The sequence below is a fragment of the Canis aureus genome, chromosome 2 (genome assembly GCF_053574225.1).
Source record: "Canis aureus isolate CA01 chromosome 2, VMU_Caureus_v.1.0, whole genome shotgun sequence".
NCBI lineage: Eukaryota > Metazoa > Chordata > Mammalia > Carnivora > Canidae > Canis > Canis aureus.
The window spans coordinates 55746852-55763625 of NC_135612.1; the positions used below are offsets into that span (position 1 = coordinate 55746852).

Here is a 16774-nt window from a genome sequence, read left to right on the forward strand (position 1 = left end):
AAAAAAAGAAAGAAAACAAGCCTTTAGATGATTTAGGATATTAACAATAAAAGCTATCCATACCTATAAAGTATATAGCTGGGATTTTCTGAGATTTTAATCTGTACTGCAGCATTAAAAATACTAAGCAAGAATAGCCTGTGAGGAGGCTTTAAAATACTTATCACTTCAAAAAGCTAAAGAAGGTGCTAGGGCATTTTTAGTGTTCTGTTAAAAAAAAGGGAACAAAACAATAAACTTTGTCTACTGTCTGGCAGGGCACAGAGTGCAATAGTGTGCACTCTATACAACTCAGGACAATGTGTATTGCTGGGATAAAGTCAATGGAGAAATTGAGATAATCCATCTTTGTGAGGACTATGGTGTCAGAAAGAAAGGTAAGCTGCTTAAAATTTAAAAAGCATTTGGAATGTATGCAAATTATTCTGTATAATATTTATAGCTTAATTACTTGGGACATATGGCTCGAAGAAATTAGAAGTTAACAAAATCAAGATGTACGAAAAGAAAGGAAGTTTAGATTTCTTTTAAAATCTAGATGGCATCTGTGTGACAAAATATTTCCATTTCCTAAAAGAATTATGTTTCAGTCTGGGTCCTACTTTAAATTGTATCAGATTACATTTCCTCATAGGGATGCTGTTTTTGGTTTCTTTGTCATTAACCCAAATACATTACTCCCCCGCCCCCAATACTCCCAAGGGATGAACAAAAGAGGGAACTCGGGCCCCAATATTTTTCCTAAAACCACTTCCATTCTTTCCTTCACTAAGTGAATGAACTCGCTTGTGAGCACAACAGTTCTCACTCATGGGTATGTTCTCACAAACATAGCCAAAATCTATAGTGTATATTCTACCATATATAAATAATTCCAGGACCTCAAGGAAACCTCAAGATAGCAGAAATACATTTCTCTTACAGTGTGCTCTGTTCCTACCAGAATGAGAAAGTAAATTAAAAAAATAAATAAAAATCATGTTTAAAATCTGTGAACCTGCAACATGCAGTGACTAGTGACTCCTAATTATTTATTAGATATGATTATACCCACTGACTTAGGGGATTCTCCTCCCCTGTGAAGGAGGAAGATAGCCATTTAAAGCAATGAAAAATTGTTATTCAAAGAAATTTATTTAAGTGTCTTTTTATTAATATCAATGTGAAAGGCAATAAAATCTATATTTACATTGGTAGAAAATTCATAGTAACAACTACTCAAACTGTATTGAAGAATATTTTTGGGAAGACCGTCCCATGCAGCCTCAGAATATAATTAATGATCCAAATAAAGTAAAGGTGGTACTAGAATGTGATGACAACTTTAAGGACATGGGTGGGGTTTTTTTTTTTGGTCTTTTAACAAGGTACTTGTTAAGTGGGTGCTTATAAAAAGCAAATTATAAATCCATTTTTTTAACTTGTCATACCATAATCACTCTATTTGCATGCCTGCATCAAAAAATATCTTGCTAGTTCATAATGATATATATCCTGGACATGGGGCTTGAAGTATTTACTAGACCGGAGGTCTCCTCCAAGTCAGCAACCAGAAGTGGTTCTTTATGTGCTGGCTGCCATGCTCTGAGCCACACCACCCATGCCACTCTCTTATCAGATAATGGTGGACTAATCCAATGAGATTCGCTTCTGAGGCATGTGAATGCAAGGCACATTAAGAGGCTGTGGGTGGACGCAAAGCTGAAGGATACCCAGAATGCAGCAGAAGTTTTGAGACCATGTAAGTCATAGGATTTTTTCATGGACTGCCATTGCCACTTGAAAAAACAATGACAGATAAACTATGGTTATTCAGACACTTTCTCAAAAATAAATGAAATGAGGCTATTATATCAAGGAAGACAACTGGCAGTATTTGCTGCCAATGACAAAGTTTGAGCTTTTAAATAAAACTTAGAATTCTGGAAAACGTAATCAAAACTTGTCAATAAGGATTTTTCTGACAAGATACACCTGATATTTAAAAATGTGATTAAAAATACTTTGTAATGAAATAATTGGAAGATTCAAATGAGAACCAATATTTTCCAAATGGGTAAAAGCTAATCAAAGTGCCAGACAGTTCAATGGACTTTAACAGAATACAGAAAGTTCAGAATCCACATTGCAACTAACCTTTAAGAAACTACCACTTATATATTTGGTGTAATATCAAAGAAGAACATTTGTGATGATCTGAAGAAACTATTAAAATACTACTATTCTCACTTCCCAATTACATATCTGTGTTGAGGCCACATTTTCTTCATATACCTCAACCAAAACACATATTGCAAGAGACTGAATAAAGAAGCAGATATGAGAACCCTGATAAAAGAAATTATTTTATTTTTATTTTTAAAGATTTTATTTATTTGAGAGAGAGAGAGAGCACAAGTGGGGAAGAGAGGGAGAAGCAGGCTTCCTGTGAGCAGGGATCTGGAGGGGGGGGGCCTGAACCCAGGACCCTGGGATCATGACCTGAGCTAAAGGCAGATGCTTCACCACTAAGCCACCCAGGTGCTCTGAAAGAAATTTTTTTTTTTTTGAAATAAATTTTTTAAAATGCAAAGCAATATGGGGCGCCTGGCTGTCTTTCGGTAGTGTTTGACTCTTTGATCTCAGAGTTGTGAGTTCGAGACCCATGTTGGGCGTAGAGATAAAAAAATGAAATAAAAGCTTTAAAAAATAAGTAAAATGTAAAACAATGTAATTTTTCCAAAACAAAGCACTTTTTGAAAAATGTAGTTATTTTTCATAAAAATGTGTTATGTTAGGTAATGAATATTATTTTACAACAAATTAATAAATATTTTAAAATTAGTTTTTATTCCTAATTAAATAAATATCCAAAGGTTTAAAAAAAGCTTTTTAGGGCCCTCAATATTATAAGAGTATTAAACGGGTGCTGAGACCAAGAAGTCTGATGAACCACTGGCTTAGAAGGAATGAGTACGTGGTGAGAAGTGAGGCTGTGCATGTTGAAGGAAGGAGTCTGGACTTGATCTTGAGGATGGGGAGACAGAAGAATGTAGCCCATTCTACAGAAAGAAAATAGGTCAGCATCAGAAGAATAAAAGCACGGACACTGGTTAGCAGTTATAGCGAACATAGTGGCAGTCCTCCCAGTTTTTATTCTCTCCTCTGCTCCTCCCTGTTATTAGGTGTGGCCTTGTGATTTGGGGACTTGAGTCCAGCCCCAGGGATGGGCAACTTTCTGACATGGTCTCCAACTATCCCTGCCTCCAGGTATCCATACCCTTGTGTAATGCCCTCCCCTGGAGGGTGAGCAGGACTTGTGACTTGCTTCTAATGAATAGGATGAGGAAAAAGTGATGGGAATGTCACTTCTGAGATTAGATTATGAAGGACTAGCTTTTGTCTTGCTAGCACTCTTATCTCTTGCTGATGAAGCTAGCTGCCATGATGGAGCTGCCTTATGGAGAGGTTAATGTGTCAAGGAACCTATGGGGCCTCTGGCCAAAGTTAATGAATTAAATCCTGCCAACAACTACTGAGTGAGCTTGGAAGAGTGCCCCTAGCCGAACCTCAAAATGATTGGAGCCCCTGCTAACACAGTAATCGCAGGTTTTGGAGAGGCAAAGATAGAGAACTCAACAAGTTATGCCTGTCTGGATTCTTGATCCATGGAAAATGCCAGATAATAAATGCTGTTTTAAGCCACTATGTCTTGAGGTAATTTGTTACATGGCAATAAACAACACAGCAGGCTCAAGCCAACAGTGCACGGTATACTTGTAAAGATTAGTAACCTCTACTTCATAGCCCCATGAATGGAGAAGGGAAGCTCCAATGTTCTGAAGCCTGTCCTTTTCTGCCTCATGCTTCCATGGTTAGGAGTGAGGATGTCATCAGAGAGACTCTGAAAGTAAAGGGGGCCCCAGAACTCTGTGGGTTCCTTGTAAGAACCTCTCTTCTCCTTCCCTTCCCAATACTCATAACTTTGATATCATTTGCCTCGAGATGGCCTTTTTATCCTTATGGCCTTCTACTTATTTCAGTTACCACAGATGGGCTCTAAGCATCTGTCACTTCCTAGACTCTCATCCCCAATCAGCTTTGTACATGCTGGTTTAGGACCTCATCTCTTAAACTCTCCTCACCCAGATTCCTTTAGCTCTTCCACTAGACCCTTTGGAAATCAGTCAGCTACTAGCAAATCTCCCCTATCCCCAACTTGCATTTCTCATATATTCTGCCCCCTAATTTGTTCTAAAGGAAAGCCAGTTCTCCTTGGGGACTGTGCTGCTGGTTCTCCTGCCACCCTCACATGCTCTTTCTTCTGCCACAGCTCTTGTATCTACTGGCCTGGAGGTGAGGAAAGTGTCCTTCCTGATCTTCACTGCTGTTTCTAAGCTGCTTCTCCTCTCTCCTGTGCTCTCTCCCAACCACCCAATCCTCCCAAGTTTTGAACCTCAGTCCTGTGAGTTGCTACCCCCTGCCCCCAAGTGCTGTGACTTCCAGATCCCCTGGGTTAGTTACTCTTTAGTCTTTAAAGATTTCAGCCCTGGTCCACTGTCATTCAATATCATAACCACTGAGATGTCTCTCCATGTAAATTGTCTTTCTAAAACTCTGACCTCTCAGTCCCTTGACTTTCTCTCCTCCCGGATCTTGTCCTCCATACTACCTCAGTCACTCATCCTCCCATGGTTATTTGTTAGGCAAGTGATTCCCAACCCCTGGGGTACAGGAGTCCTTCACAGACTCGCAATTTCACTTTCTTGGTCAACTGTGATTGGGAAGCAGATGTTCTTCCTTCTGACTTTCCTTCCATCAGAAGGTCAACAGTAGCTTATGTCACAGGGCTACGGCATCCCCCTCACTTCATCTCACCTGTAGGCATTCTGTCATCTCCCTTCATCAATCACAGCAAGAAGGGTGAGAACTGCACAGGAAGGTATTTTGAGAGTCACCTTCACTTAACTTCTGTTACAGAATATTGTTATAACTGTTCTGTTTTATTATGAGCTATTGGTAACTTCTTACTGTGCCTAACTTAAGCTTTATCATAGGTCTGTACATATAAAAACACATATATGGGGTTTGTACTATCCATGGTTTCAGGCATACTCTGGGAGTCTGGGAATGCATCTCCTGCAGATAAGGGGGGGAACAACTGTATTTGCAAACATGGTTTTTAAGTCACTGTTTTGGAGGGCAAATTATGGGAGCATGTCAGGCTGTCCTAAGAATTAGGTAGGGGGCTGTCTGGAATTTTACAAGCAGGAATCCAGGAAACTTGCCTTAAATGGTGCTCACACAGTGAACCATCCTACCTGAAGGTCAGCAACAGACACCACAGCTCTTCCATAATTTGATTAAACATTTCACTCTTCCACCACCACTTAGGTCTCCAGCTCTCTCTGTTTAGCTTGGACTCAACCTCTAATCATTCTTTGATATTAAAAATCTGTTGACCCATTCCCTTCTTCAGGCCTTTCTTTTTCCTTCCAAACATATTTTGAGTTCAGTGATCCATCATGGTCACTGCTCTCTTCCTTGCACAAAATCCATTTTGTGCCTCTCTCCTCCTTCACTCTACTCTCTGGGCAAACTCCAATTCTAGTCACACTCAGTTCTATGCCTTTCTGAGGCTGCACAGTTGAATAAGCCTGGAGAGAACCACACCCCTGTTCCTTCGACAGTTTTCACTAAATCATGACCACTAACCTCAAGTGAGCCCTCACTGTTGCTTGGCAACTCCACTTCATTCCCCAACTCTATTCACTCTTCTCTTCTTCTAAGTGACTACTTTGTCCCATTTCCTATCCCTCAAAACTTCTAACACTTCTTCCCGTTATCACACTCAAATGCTGATCTTGCTTCCAAAGAAAACAGAAGCAATCAGATGAGAACTTTTACAAGCTCTCGCCCTGAGTACCCACGTACCTGCCTTCTCTCCTGCTTCAGTAATCCCTCTAGATGTGCTCTGGATCTTATGCCTCCTTGTCTTCTGAAGAGCACTGCTCTGGCAATTCTTTCCTACATTATCATTTTGTGATCATTCCTCATTTGAATCATTCTTACTAGCACACTGACTTTCTATCTTGGCCCATGATGATTAAGTATTTGAAAAGAAGTTTACGATTAGTCTACTAGCCCTACAAGACACTGGGACTCATTATACAGCTTCTATAACTAGGAAAAGTATGGTACTGACCAAGGGAACATAACAGAGAACCCAGAGAGTGAGCCATGGCTATGACAGATGACACTGCAGGTCAGAGAGGAAAGGAGGGGCAATTTAATAAATGGTGCTGGTTCCCATGGTTGTGCTCTGGGGAAAAAAGGCAACAGGATTCTACCTCATACTATACCCCAAAATCAATTCCAGATGGATCAAACACTAAAATGTTAACAGAGATTTAAAAAGGAAGTACAGGAGAGTGTCTTTCTGATCTTGGAAAAGGGATAGATAAAAGAATACTAACCATTAAAAGAAAAGTTTGAGACAATAGAGAAAGTCCATTCACCAAAAGGAATCATAAAAAAAAAAAAAAAATCAGACAAGCCACAAATGTGGAAAAGACATGTACCATGTACATGACCAACCATTCTACTTAGAATCCAGAATATGTAAAGGAGTCCTACAAATCAGTAACCCCAAAAATCCAATAGGAAAATGGGCAAAAATACAAAATCAAGCACTACACAGAAGAAGAAACATGGGTGGTCGATAAACATGTGAAAAGAAGCTCACCCTATTAATCAAAGAACTACAAATTAAGACTATAACTTACTCTCTATTAAAGGCAAAAATTTCAAGTCTGACAGTGACATGTCAGCCACAGGGAATCCATACCTTGATGGTGGTGGGAGAGTGAACTGGCCCAGATACCTAGGGATTTAATTTGGCATTATCTCACAAAGTTAAAAACCATGAGCTCATAAGTTGGCATGTCCATTTCTCGTTTACATCCCTAGAGAACCTCTTGTATATGTGTATAAGGAGGCACACAGGAGGGTGTTCACAACAATGCAGTTCATGATTGCAGAAAGCTGGAAACAAGGAACATGCCCATCAAGAGGAGACTAAATAATAGTGTGGTGTATTCATAAGGTTGGGTCTTACACAGCAATGGAGAGCGAACAAGCAACTCTGTGCACAGCTGTGAGAGACTGCTGGAAGCACACTAGTAAGTGAATGTAACCATTGTTTAAAAAGCTCAAAATAAGCAAAACTAAACAATATATTATTTAAGTATTATATAACTGTATGTTATATATGAGCTAAAATTTTGAAAATGAAAGGAAATAATAACAATACTAGTGGTTATTTCTGGGGAGGAGGAAGATGAGACAAGAGAAGAATATCTAATTAGATATAAGTTACTCTGCTTTAGTTTTCAGGTTGAGTGGTAGGGTCACTGGTATTCATTAGAATAATGTTTATTATTTTATATTTATATTACATATATATTCTTTTGTATAGGACACATATACCATTAAAAATGGGTTAAAAAGGGATCCCTGGGTGGCGCAGCGGTTTGGCGCCTGCCTTTGGCCCAGGGCGGATCCTGGAGACCCGGGATCGAATCCCACGTCGGGCTTCCGGTGCATGGAGCCTGCTTCTCCCTCTGCCTGTGTCTCTGCCTCTCTCTCCATCTCTCTGTGTGTGTGACTATCATAAATAAATAAAAATTAAAAAAAAAAAAGGGTTAAAAATAAAAGATCAAAAAAAAATAAAAGATCAGACTTTCAACAGAGTGGGTCTAAAGGGAACATACCTCAACATAACGAAGGCCACATATGAAAAACTCATAGCTAATATAATACATAATAATGTTTCTCTAAGATCAGGAATGAGACAAGGATGTCCATTCTTGCCTCTTTTACTTAATGTGGTACTAATGTCCTAGCCATAGCAATTGGACCAAAAAAAAAAAAAAAAAAAAAAAAAGCCTTCTAAACTGGTAAGAAGTAAATGTGTCACTATCTGCAGATGATATAATACAACAGACAAAACCCTAAAGATTCCACCAAAAAACTAGTAGAATAAATGAGTTCAGTAGAGTTGTAAGATACAAAATTAATATATAGAAATCTGTTGTTTCTACAAACTAATAACAAAATAGCAGAAAGAAATTTAGAAAATAATCCCTTTTATAAAGACACCAGAAAGAATAAAATAGCTAAGAATAAACTTAACCAAGTTCATGACAGACCTGTACTATGCAAACAATGAAACACTGATGAAAGAAACTGAAGATAACACAAACAAATGGAAAGATATTCTGTGTTCATGGACTGGAAGAACAAATATTCTCAAAATATCCACACTACCCAAAGCAATCCACAAATGCAATGCAATTCCTATCAAAATACCAAAGCATTTTTCACAGAACTAGAACAAATAAATACTAAAATTTGTATAGAACCACAAAAGATAACACACAGCCAAAGTAATCTCGAGAAAGAACAACAAAGCTGGAGGTATCACAATCCCAGACTTCAAGACATACTATAAAGCTACAGTAATCAAAGAGTATGGTACTAGCGCACATGTACGTGCACACGCGCACACTCTCTCTCTCTCTCTCTCTATCTATCTATCTATCTATCTATCTATCATCTATCTATCTATCTCTATCTAATCTATCAATGGACCAGAATAGGAAGCCCAAAAATCAACCCATACTTATATAGTCAGTTAATCTTTGACAAAGGAGGCATGAATATACAACAGGGAAAAGACAGTCTCAATAAATGTTGCTGGGAAAACTGAGTGGCTACATGCACAAAAATGAAAGTGGACCACATTCTTACACTGTACACAAAAATAAACTCAAAATGGATTAAAGACCTAAATGTGAGACCCGAAAGCATAAAACTCTTTTAAAAAAAATTTTTTTTAAAGACTTTATTTATTTATTCACAAAGACACAGAGAGAGAGAGAGAGAGAGAGAGAGAGGCGCAGACACAGGCAGAGAGAGAAGCAGGCACTATGCAGAGAGCCTGACATGGGACTCGATCCAGGGTCTCCAGGATCACGCCCTGGGCTGCAGGCGGTGCTAAACCGCTGCACCACTGGGGCTGCCCCGAAACCATAAAACTCTAAAAAGAAAACATAAGCAGTCATCTTGAACATCAGGCTTAGCAACATTTTTCTAGATGTGTCTCCTTAGGAGAAGGAAACAAAAGCAAAAATAAACTAACACTTCACCAAAATAAAAAGCTTTTTGTACAGGAAAGGAAACCATCAACAAAGTAAGAAGGTAACCTATAGAATGGGAGAAGGTATCTGCAAATGATATATCTGATAAGGGGTTAATATGCTTTTTTAAAAAAGATTTTATTTATTCATGAGAAACAGAGAGAGAGAGAGAGAGAGAGAGAGAGAGAGGCGCAGAAACACAGGCTGAGGGAGAGGCAGGCTCCATGCAGGGAGCCTGATGTGGGACTCGATCCTGGGACTCCAGGATCACACCCTGAGCCAAAGGCAGATGCTCAACTGCTGAACTACCTAGGTGTTAATATTAATTAACCCAGGGGTTAATATTATATATGTATCTCCTACAACTCAAACCAAAAAAACAAATACTCCTATTAAAAAATGGGCAGAGGGGCAGCCCAGGTGGCTTGGCGGTTTAGCACTGCCTTTGGCCCAGGGTGTGATCCTGGAGTCCCGGGATCGGGTCCCATGTCGGGCTTCCTGCATGGAGCCTGCTTCTCCCTCTGCCTGTGTCTCTGCCTCTCTCTCTTTCTCTCATGAATAAAAAAAAAAAAAAAAAAAAAAAAAAAATGGGCAGAGGACCTGAATAGACATTTTTCCAAGGAAGACATGCAAGAGACAGACATGTGGTCAACAGACACATGAAAAAAAGTTCAGCATCATGAGTCATCAGGGAAATGCAAATGAGATAACCTCAGACTGGTCAGAATGACTAACATCAAAAGGACAAGAAACAATAGGTATTGGCAAAAAAATGTGGAGGAAAAAGAACCCTCATGCACTGCTGATGAGAATGTAAATTGATGCAGCCCTGAAGTTCCCCCCAAAATTAATAGTAGAACTGCTAGATGATCCAGTAATTCTACTACTGGGCATTTACCCAAAGAAAATGAATAGTCAAAAAGATATATGGGAGTGCCTGAGTGGCTCAGATGGTTAAACAGCTGACTCTTGATTTTGGCTCAGGTCATGATCTCAGGGTCCTAGGATCAAGTCTCACATCAGGCTCTGCATTCAGCAGGGAGAGTGTGCTTGAAAATTCTTTTGTTCTCTCCTGTACCCCCAAACCTGGCTCATGCACTCTCTCTCTCAAATAAATCTTAAAAAACAGATATATGAACTTTTGTATATACTGCAGCATTACAATAGCCAAGTTGTGGAAGCAAACTAAGAGTCCATTGATAGATGAACAGTTAAGTAAGATACAGTGGATATACATACACAATGGAATATTACTAGCCATAAAAAAATGAGATCTTGCCATCTGTGATAACATGGATGGACTTAGTGCCTATTCTGCTGAGTGAATTAAGTCAGACAGAGAAAGACAAATACCATATGATTTCACTTATATGTGGAATCTAAACAAAATCTGGGACGCCTGGGTGGCTTAGCAGTTGGGTGTCTGCCTTCGGCTCAGGGAGTGATCCCACAGTCCTGGGATCGAGTCCCATCGGGCTCCCTGCATGGAGCCTGCTCCTCTCTCTGCCTATGTCTTTGCCTCTCTCTCTGTGTTTCTCATGAATAGATAAATAAAATCTTTAAAACAAAACAAAGTCAGACCCATAAGCACAGAGAACTGATGGCTGACTCAAGGAGGATGGTTAGGAGATAGGCAAAATGAGTAAAGGGGAACGGGAGGCCCAGGCTTCCAGTTATGGAATGAATAAGTCATGGAACAAGGTACAGCAGAGGGACTATAGTGAATAGTGTTGCAATAGCATTGTGTGGTGACAGGTAGTAGTTACACTCGTGGTGAGCACGGCATAAGTCTACACTGGTCAAATCATGGTATTGTACACTCCAAACTAAGGTAACATTGTGTGTCAGCTATACTTTAATTTAAATGAATGACTGAATGAATAAATGAATGGATCTCAGGCTCCTGCTTTACATTCAGGCTCCTACCAGCTATGTGACCCTGGGCCAAGCTTTCCATCCTCAGCTTCCCCAGGTATTATTTTATAGATATATAAATATAGATAATATAAATTTAGATATATAAATATAGATATATATCTATAATAGATATAGATTATCCCTCCATCTCTATCCTGGAATTTGTATGGGGATTAAATGAGATAGTGCACAGACAACATTTAGCCCAATATATGGCACAGAGTAAAGATGTTAGCCATTACTACTGAGTCTGCTACTGTTGCTACTTCTAACAGCAAGTATTTTCTGAAGTGCTTTCAAGATATTCAAGTAGAAATGGTTTCATTAACTGTTAGAAAAATGGGTCTACAATGCAGGCGATACAGAATGGTAAGTCATCAATAATATATAATAGTTGAAACCATGAGAGTGGATAAGATGGACACAGGAGAAGCTTCTAGAATAGCAGTATGCCAAGACAGATTGAAGGAAGGAGCTCTAGAAATAGAATGAAAAGGAAATGGATGCAGAAGCAGAAGTGACTGGTGACCTGGAGGCAAAGTCAGGAGGGGAAGTTGGCTAATGGCATTAAATGCTCCACAGGTAAAATAAAGACAGACAACCCTGGGTTTGGCAATGAGAGGATCACCACGGACCTTTACAAGAGCAGTTTCCATGAAATGGTGAAGAAGCAACACGATTGCGATTAAGTAAGGCATGAGTAGGTGAGGGAGTGGACACAGGAGGGAAGAGAACTCTTTCAGGAAGTTTAAAGATGGGACACCTGGGTGGCTCAGTGGTTGAGCATCTGCCTTTGGCTCAGGGCATGATGATCCTGGAGTTCCGGGATCAAGTGGATCAAGTCCCACATTGGGCTCCCTGTATGGAGCCTGCTTCTCCCTCTGCTGTGTCTCTCCCTTTCTCTCTGTCTCTCATGAATAAATAAATAAATAAAATCTTAAAAAAAAAAAAAAAAGGAAGTTGAGAGATGAAGAGAAAAGTGAAAAGAGTAGGATATATGAGGGAAGGAGGCCTAACACGGTTTCTGGGCAGATGGAGAAAGAAGATAAAGGTCCAGGATGACAGGAAACCACAGAGAAGGTGAGGCCTTGGAGAGGAGGAAGAGACCGTACTCTGGACCCTGGCAACAGAAAAGTGCAGAATAATGCTTCTCAGACCTTAATGTGCACGAGTGACCTGTGCATGAATCTATTTTAACTAAAATAGGTTTTAGAAGGTCTGGGGTCAGGCCTGGGACTCTGCATCTCTAACAAGCTTACAGGTGATACTGCTGCTACTTGCCCACAGATCACATGCTGAGCAGTACAGGTGTAGACTATCTCTTCCTCTGTCATAGAAATTACAGATAGAAGTATAAAGGGAGACAAATTGTGAGGGTTTTGCTGTCTCCATATTGAAGCCACCTGGGATAAAGATAGCAGGTGGGATAAAAAGAAACTCAAACCAGTCAGGTACTCAAGGCTTTGGTGACTGTTAGCAAGCCTGTTCCTGGGAGGGCTACTGGCAAAGGTAACGATAGAGGGCTCTTTACTGCAAAGAGGTCAAGAGAAGAAAGGTATGCAGGGGACTGAGTAAAGCTGAGTGGCTAAGAGGGATAAGAGAACAACTGGGGAGTAATTTTGGATAACTGCATGAAGGAGGAGTTGAGAAGTAAACAGTACTGACAAGCATAGTTAAGAACTCAGCTGAAACCAGAATCTCACAGAACAGTAATAATGTATTTTGTGGATTACTGTTTCAAAATGATTACCACTATCCAATTAGAAAAGACTAACAGGAAATGACCAAGGGCAAAATGTGCCTTCACTAACACTTTTAAGTTAATAGAGGTTAACAAAAGTTAAGATCAAAGATAGCCAGATGGCCAATAGACACATGAAAAGAGGCTCAACACCCCTCATCATCAGGGAAAAATGCAAATCAAAACCACAATGAGAGATCATCTAGCATCTGTCAGAATAGCTAGAATCAAAAAGGTTAAGTAACAAGTGCTGGTGAGGATGTGGAGAAAAGGAACCCTTGGGCACTATTGGTGGGAATATAAACTGGTATAGCCACTGTGGAAAATAGTATGGAGGTTCCTTAAAAAGTTAGCATTTCCACTTCTGGGTATTTATCTGAAGAAAATGAAAACACCAATTTAAAGAGATAGATTCATCCTTATGTTCACTGAAACATTATTTACAATAGCCAAGATATGTAAACCACACAAGTGTCCATCGATAGATGAATGGATAAAGATGTGGTGTATCTATATACAGTGGAATATTACTCAGCTGTAAAAAAGAATGAGATCTCACCATGTGTCATAACATGGATGGACCTAGAGGGCATTATACTGAGTGAGAGAAGTCAGGCAGAGAAGACAAAAAACACATGATTTCATTCTTATGTGGGATCTAAAACAAAACAAAACAAAACAAAACAAAACAAACACAACAAAACACTGAGTCCCAGATATAGGAGACAGACTGTGGTTACCACCAGAGGGAGGGGTTGAGGGGTGGGCGAAATGGGGGAACCAGTGGCAGGGGATGGAGAGGCAAAGCCTCCCAGTTATACGACATGTGAGCCACAAGGATGTCAAGTGCAGAGCAGGGAACAGAGTCAAGAACACGGCAGTAACTGTATCATGAAGGTCTGGAACCAGACAATCACAGGGAATATTCAGTAATGTCTGTAAATGTGGATTCACTGATGTGTGCCTGAATGCCTGAAACTAATACAATATTGTATGTCAACTGTCAACTATACTTTAAAATAGAGTTAACAAAATTCACAGTGGACAAGTCTTCCCCTTCTGTACTTTAAATACCAGTCTTCACATTTTGCTGGAATACTTAAATATTTAAAGTCTCCATGGGTACATTAAAGTACAAACTGCTTCAAGTAAAGAAGCTGCTGTATGAAATCCCCTATTTTGAACACGCCATTCATCTCATAATAAAGGAACTGCAACTGTAGATTTCTGAGATGGCATTTCATAATTTCACTATTTCACACCTTACTTTTTAAAAGACTCTCAAGTTGAAGTTAGTTTAAAAAAGAATAAACGTGTTCATAGAGTTCCAAACTGAGAGGGAGGTATACTCCCCGCATCCCCGCCCTGGCTCTCAGGTGTTCTTGGACACTAAGTGGCTCCTTGTTCACCAGGAGCTGTGGTGGGTCTTCCCGTGAGGCTGTGACCGTCTCTCCGTCTATGAGGACAGGGTGTACTGTCTCATGCCCAGGAGCACAGTGGCGTCTAGGCTAGAAGGTGAGGGAGATCACGTGCCCTCCTTACCCCTTCACTGGTTTTCTGCAAGTCTGAAGTCGTGTTCCTTGTGTCATTGCCAGCATCTCCACCCTCAGAGCTGCTTTTGTTTTCCTCTTCTTTGCAGTCCTTGTCATCTTCATCTCCTGGAGATTTCCGGGACTGTTTAGAGGATTTCTAAACGTTTGGACAAGTTAAAAATTATAGTCAAAAGTACAACTCCGATGCACAAGGGTAAGTAAGAAGTGTAGAAGTGGCTGATATGCCTCACTACAGGCCAGAGCAGCATAACAGTGCTGGGTCTTGAGGCTGGGCCTCAGTGTAACCAGCTGGAAAAGGAGGTAGAGGTGTGCTTGATGATCTCCTAGTTCTTTCTAGCAGTGCAATGTTAAAAGCAGAAAATAAAGATTCATGTACCTAGAGCACTGCTAATGGATAAATGATAGCTGAATGGACACCACGACACCCACTTAGGAAGCTGTAGAGCTACAGGGCATCATAAGGCCATCTTATCCTTCCTCATCGTTTTACAGGAGAAACTCAGGTCCAGAGGGTGAGGTGAACTTTCTAAGAGGTTATATAAATATTCCTGTTAAGACACCTGTTGAAGCTGTTTGGTTAAGAGAAGACATTTCTATCATCATGTGATAGAAACTAATCTTTAAATTACGGATGGTTATTGAAGAGCCCAGGGGAACTAGCCCTTTTTCTTATCACCTTGCTTTTGAAATCAAAATGAACTCTAAGGAAGATGAAAATACAGTTCTAGTTTACAGCTAGAGTTGTTTTGCAAAGCAGCATTAAAATCAAAAGCCAGCCCCATTGTGCACCTTTAGGAAAGTAAAATGTACCATTTCACTAATATGTCCTCTCTGAGGAATTTTAAGAATCTTTAAGCACACGGCAAATAAGAGCTGAGGCAAAACTGATTTAGCCACATCACTTTTGGTCTTCCAGAAATGAATTAGCAAATTGGAGCTTCCTCAGACAATCAACATTTTAAATACAACTCTCAAAGAGAAAGTATCTTCTAGCTATGCGACAGAATATATAATTACATTGCTTCTATTTTACTTAACTGAAACCACCAACCAAGCCCAAAATGTCAGTTTAAAGTGAGGTCATCTTTACTTTTTGGAGGAAGGAAAGCAGAGATTTAATAATCCAAATGTGGAATGTCTACAGTGAATGCTAAGATCAAGTATGATGATACAAAAAGCAAACTACTTTTTCTTTTCCTAGTAAGTCAGTATAATTACTAAAATGTAGTAACTACTTTATGTAGTAATTCTCAAATAATAGTCTCTGGCCTACAGTCCTTAGAGGTAATAATACACATCCCTAAAGTTCACAATGCTTAACTAAGGATCCTAACGAGCAACCCACAGTGAATTTATAAGTACTATAGTCTTGCTCGAGGACCAGAACTAGGGAAATACCAAAGTTCTGCTGAAGAGTCACACTCAGTATTCAAAGAAATCTGGCTGCCTGGCTAGATTTGGTAACCCTGCAAAGCTCTTACTGTGCTGGAAACCCACATCATGGCAATTCTCGTAATTCTGGGGAGGGACCCTCCATCTTTTCCAGCACTGTAGTCTTGAATTGGTCGTGTGTCCAATTGTTGCCAACCTTTTTTTTTAACTAAGATTACTGGTGGTTTAACATCATAACCAGTTTGCTATGTTGTGAAGCTCTCTGATTTGCCCTACTTTATATGGTAAATAATGTATGTGCAAAATATTTTGACCTATAGTTTTCCAGTATCTGTTACTGCCAAAGAGATATACACATAATCCCCTTCAAATCTGCTTTTTGACTGAGATGTAGTCAGAAGTTTGTGAACCAGTGGTTTTAGTGGCAAAGGAAGATTATTCAACCTTAAGAAACAGGTGTTAAAAAAATCACTACTATTCAACAAAAAGGAAACATTTGTGAAGCCAAGGAGAAAGGAGATTATGTCAGGTAAGTGCTTCTCTACGTGTGATTCTCAGGTCACTAGCATCAGCATTACCTGAAAATTTAATTCTCAGACCCCACACTCAAGACCTACTGAAACAGAAATTCAGGCAGTGAGGCTTAGCAACATATGTTTTAACAAGCCCTTTTAATAATGTATATTTTAATTCTGATGCAGGTCCAAGTTTAAGAACCACTGTGTTAACTTTCTCAGTCAATATTAAAAATTAAAAATCATTTGTGCTCTTCCAAAGTCTTTGTGCATAATTTATCTTGACAACAGACAAAATAGTAAATTCAAAAAAATTTAAAAATCATGGTTCTCAAGTGATCATAGAAGTTGTGATCTTGAAGGAAAAGCAAAAAAAGATGATCCCTTAAACTAAAATAGATAAACCTTAGTAAGTAAAGTATGTCTTCTTCACTGCTTTAAATTATATATCCACATCAGCTATGAGCCTGATGATTT

General features: G+C 39.5%; 2 protein-coding genes across 3 annotated transcripts in view; one reads left to right on the forward strand and one right to left on the reverse strand.

The window, feature by feature from the left end:
• TM6SF1 (transmembrane 6 superfamily member 1) overlaps positions 1 to 16774 on the forward strand; it is a 58718-nt gene that overhangs the window by 29684 nt on the left and 12260 nt on the right. The window contains exons 10-11 of one of the 2 annotated variants that reach the window (XM_077873850.1): positions 258 to 377; positions 1619 to 2823. In XM_077873850.1, the coding sequence (XP_077729976.1) occupies positions 258 to 341 (84 nt within the window). In that variant the 3' untranslated portion in view covers positions 342 to 377; positions 1619 to 2823. Of the gene's footprint in view, positions 1 to 257; positions 378 to 1618; positions 2824 to 16774 lie in introns of those variants that run through there. The other variant, XM_077873841.1, reaches the window with a different exon arrangement.
• Positions 1 to 16774, reverse strand: part of HDGFL3 (HDGF like 3) — an 81644-nt gene that overhangs the window by 4753 nt on the left and 60117 nt on the right. The window contains exon 5 of the mRNA XM_077873926.1: positions 14380 to 14526. Coding sequence (XP_077730052.1) covers positions 14380 to 14526 — 147 coding nt within the window. The remainder of the gene's footprint in view (positions 1 to 14379; positions 14527 to 16774) is intronic.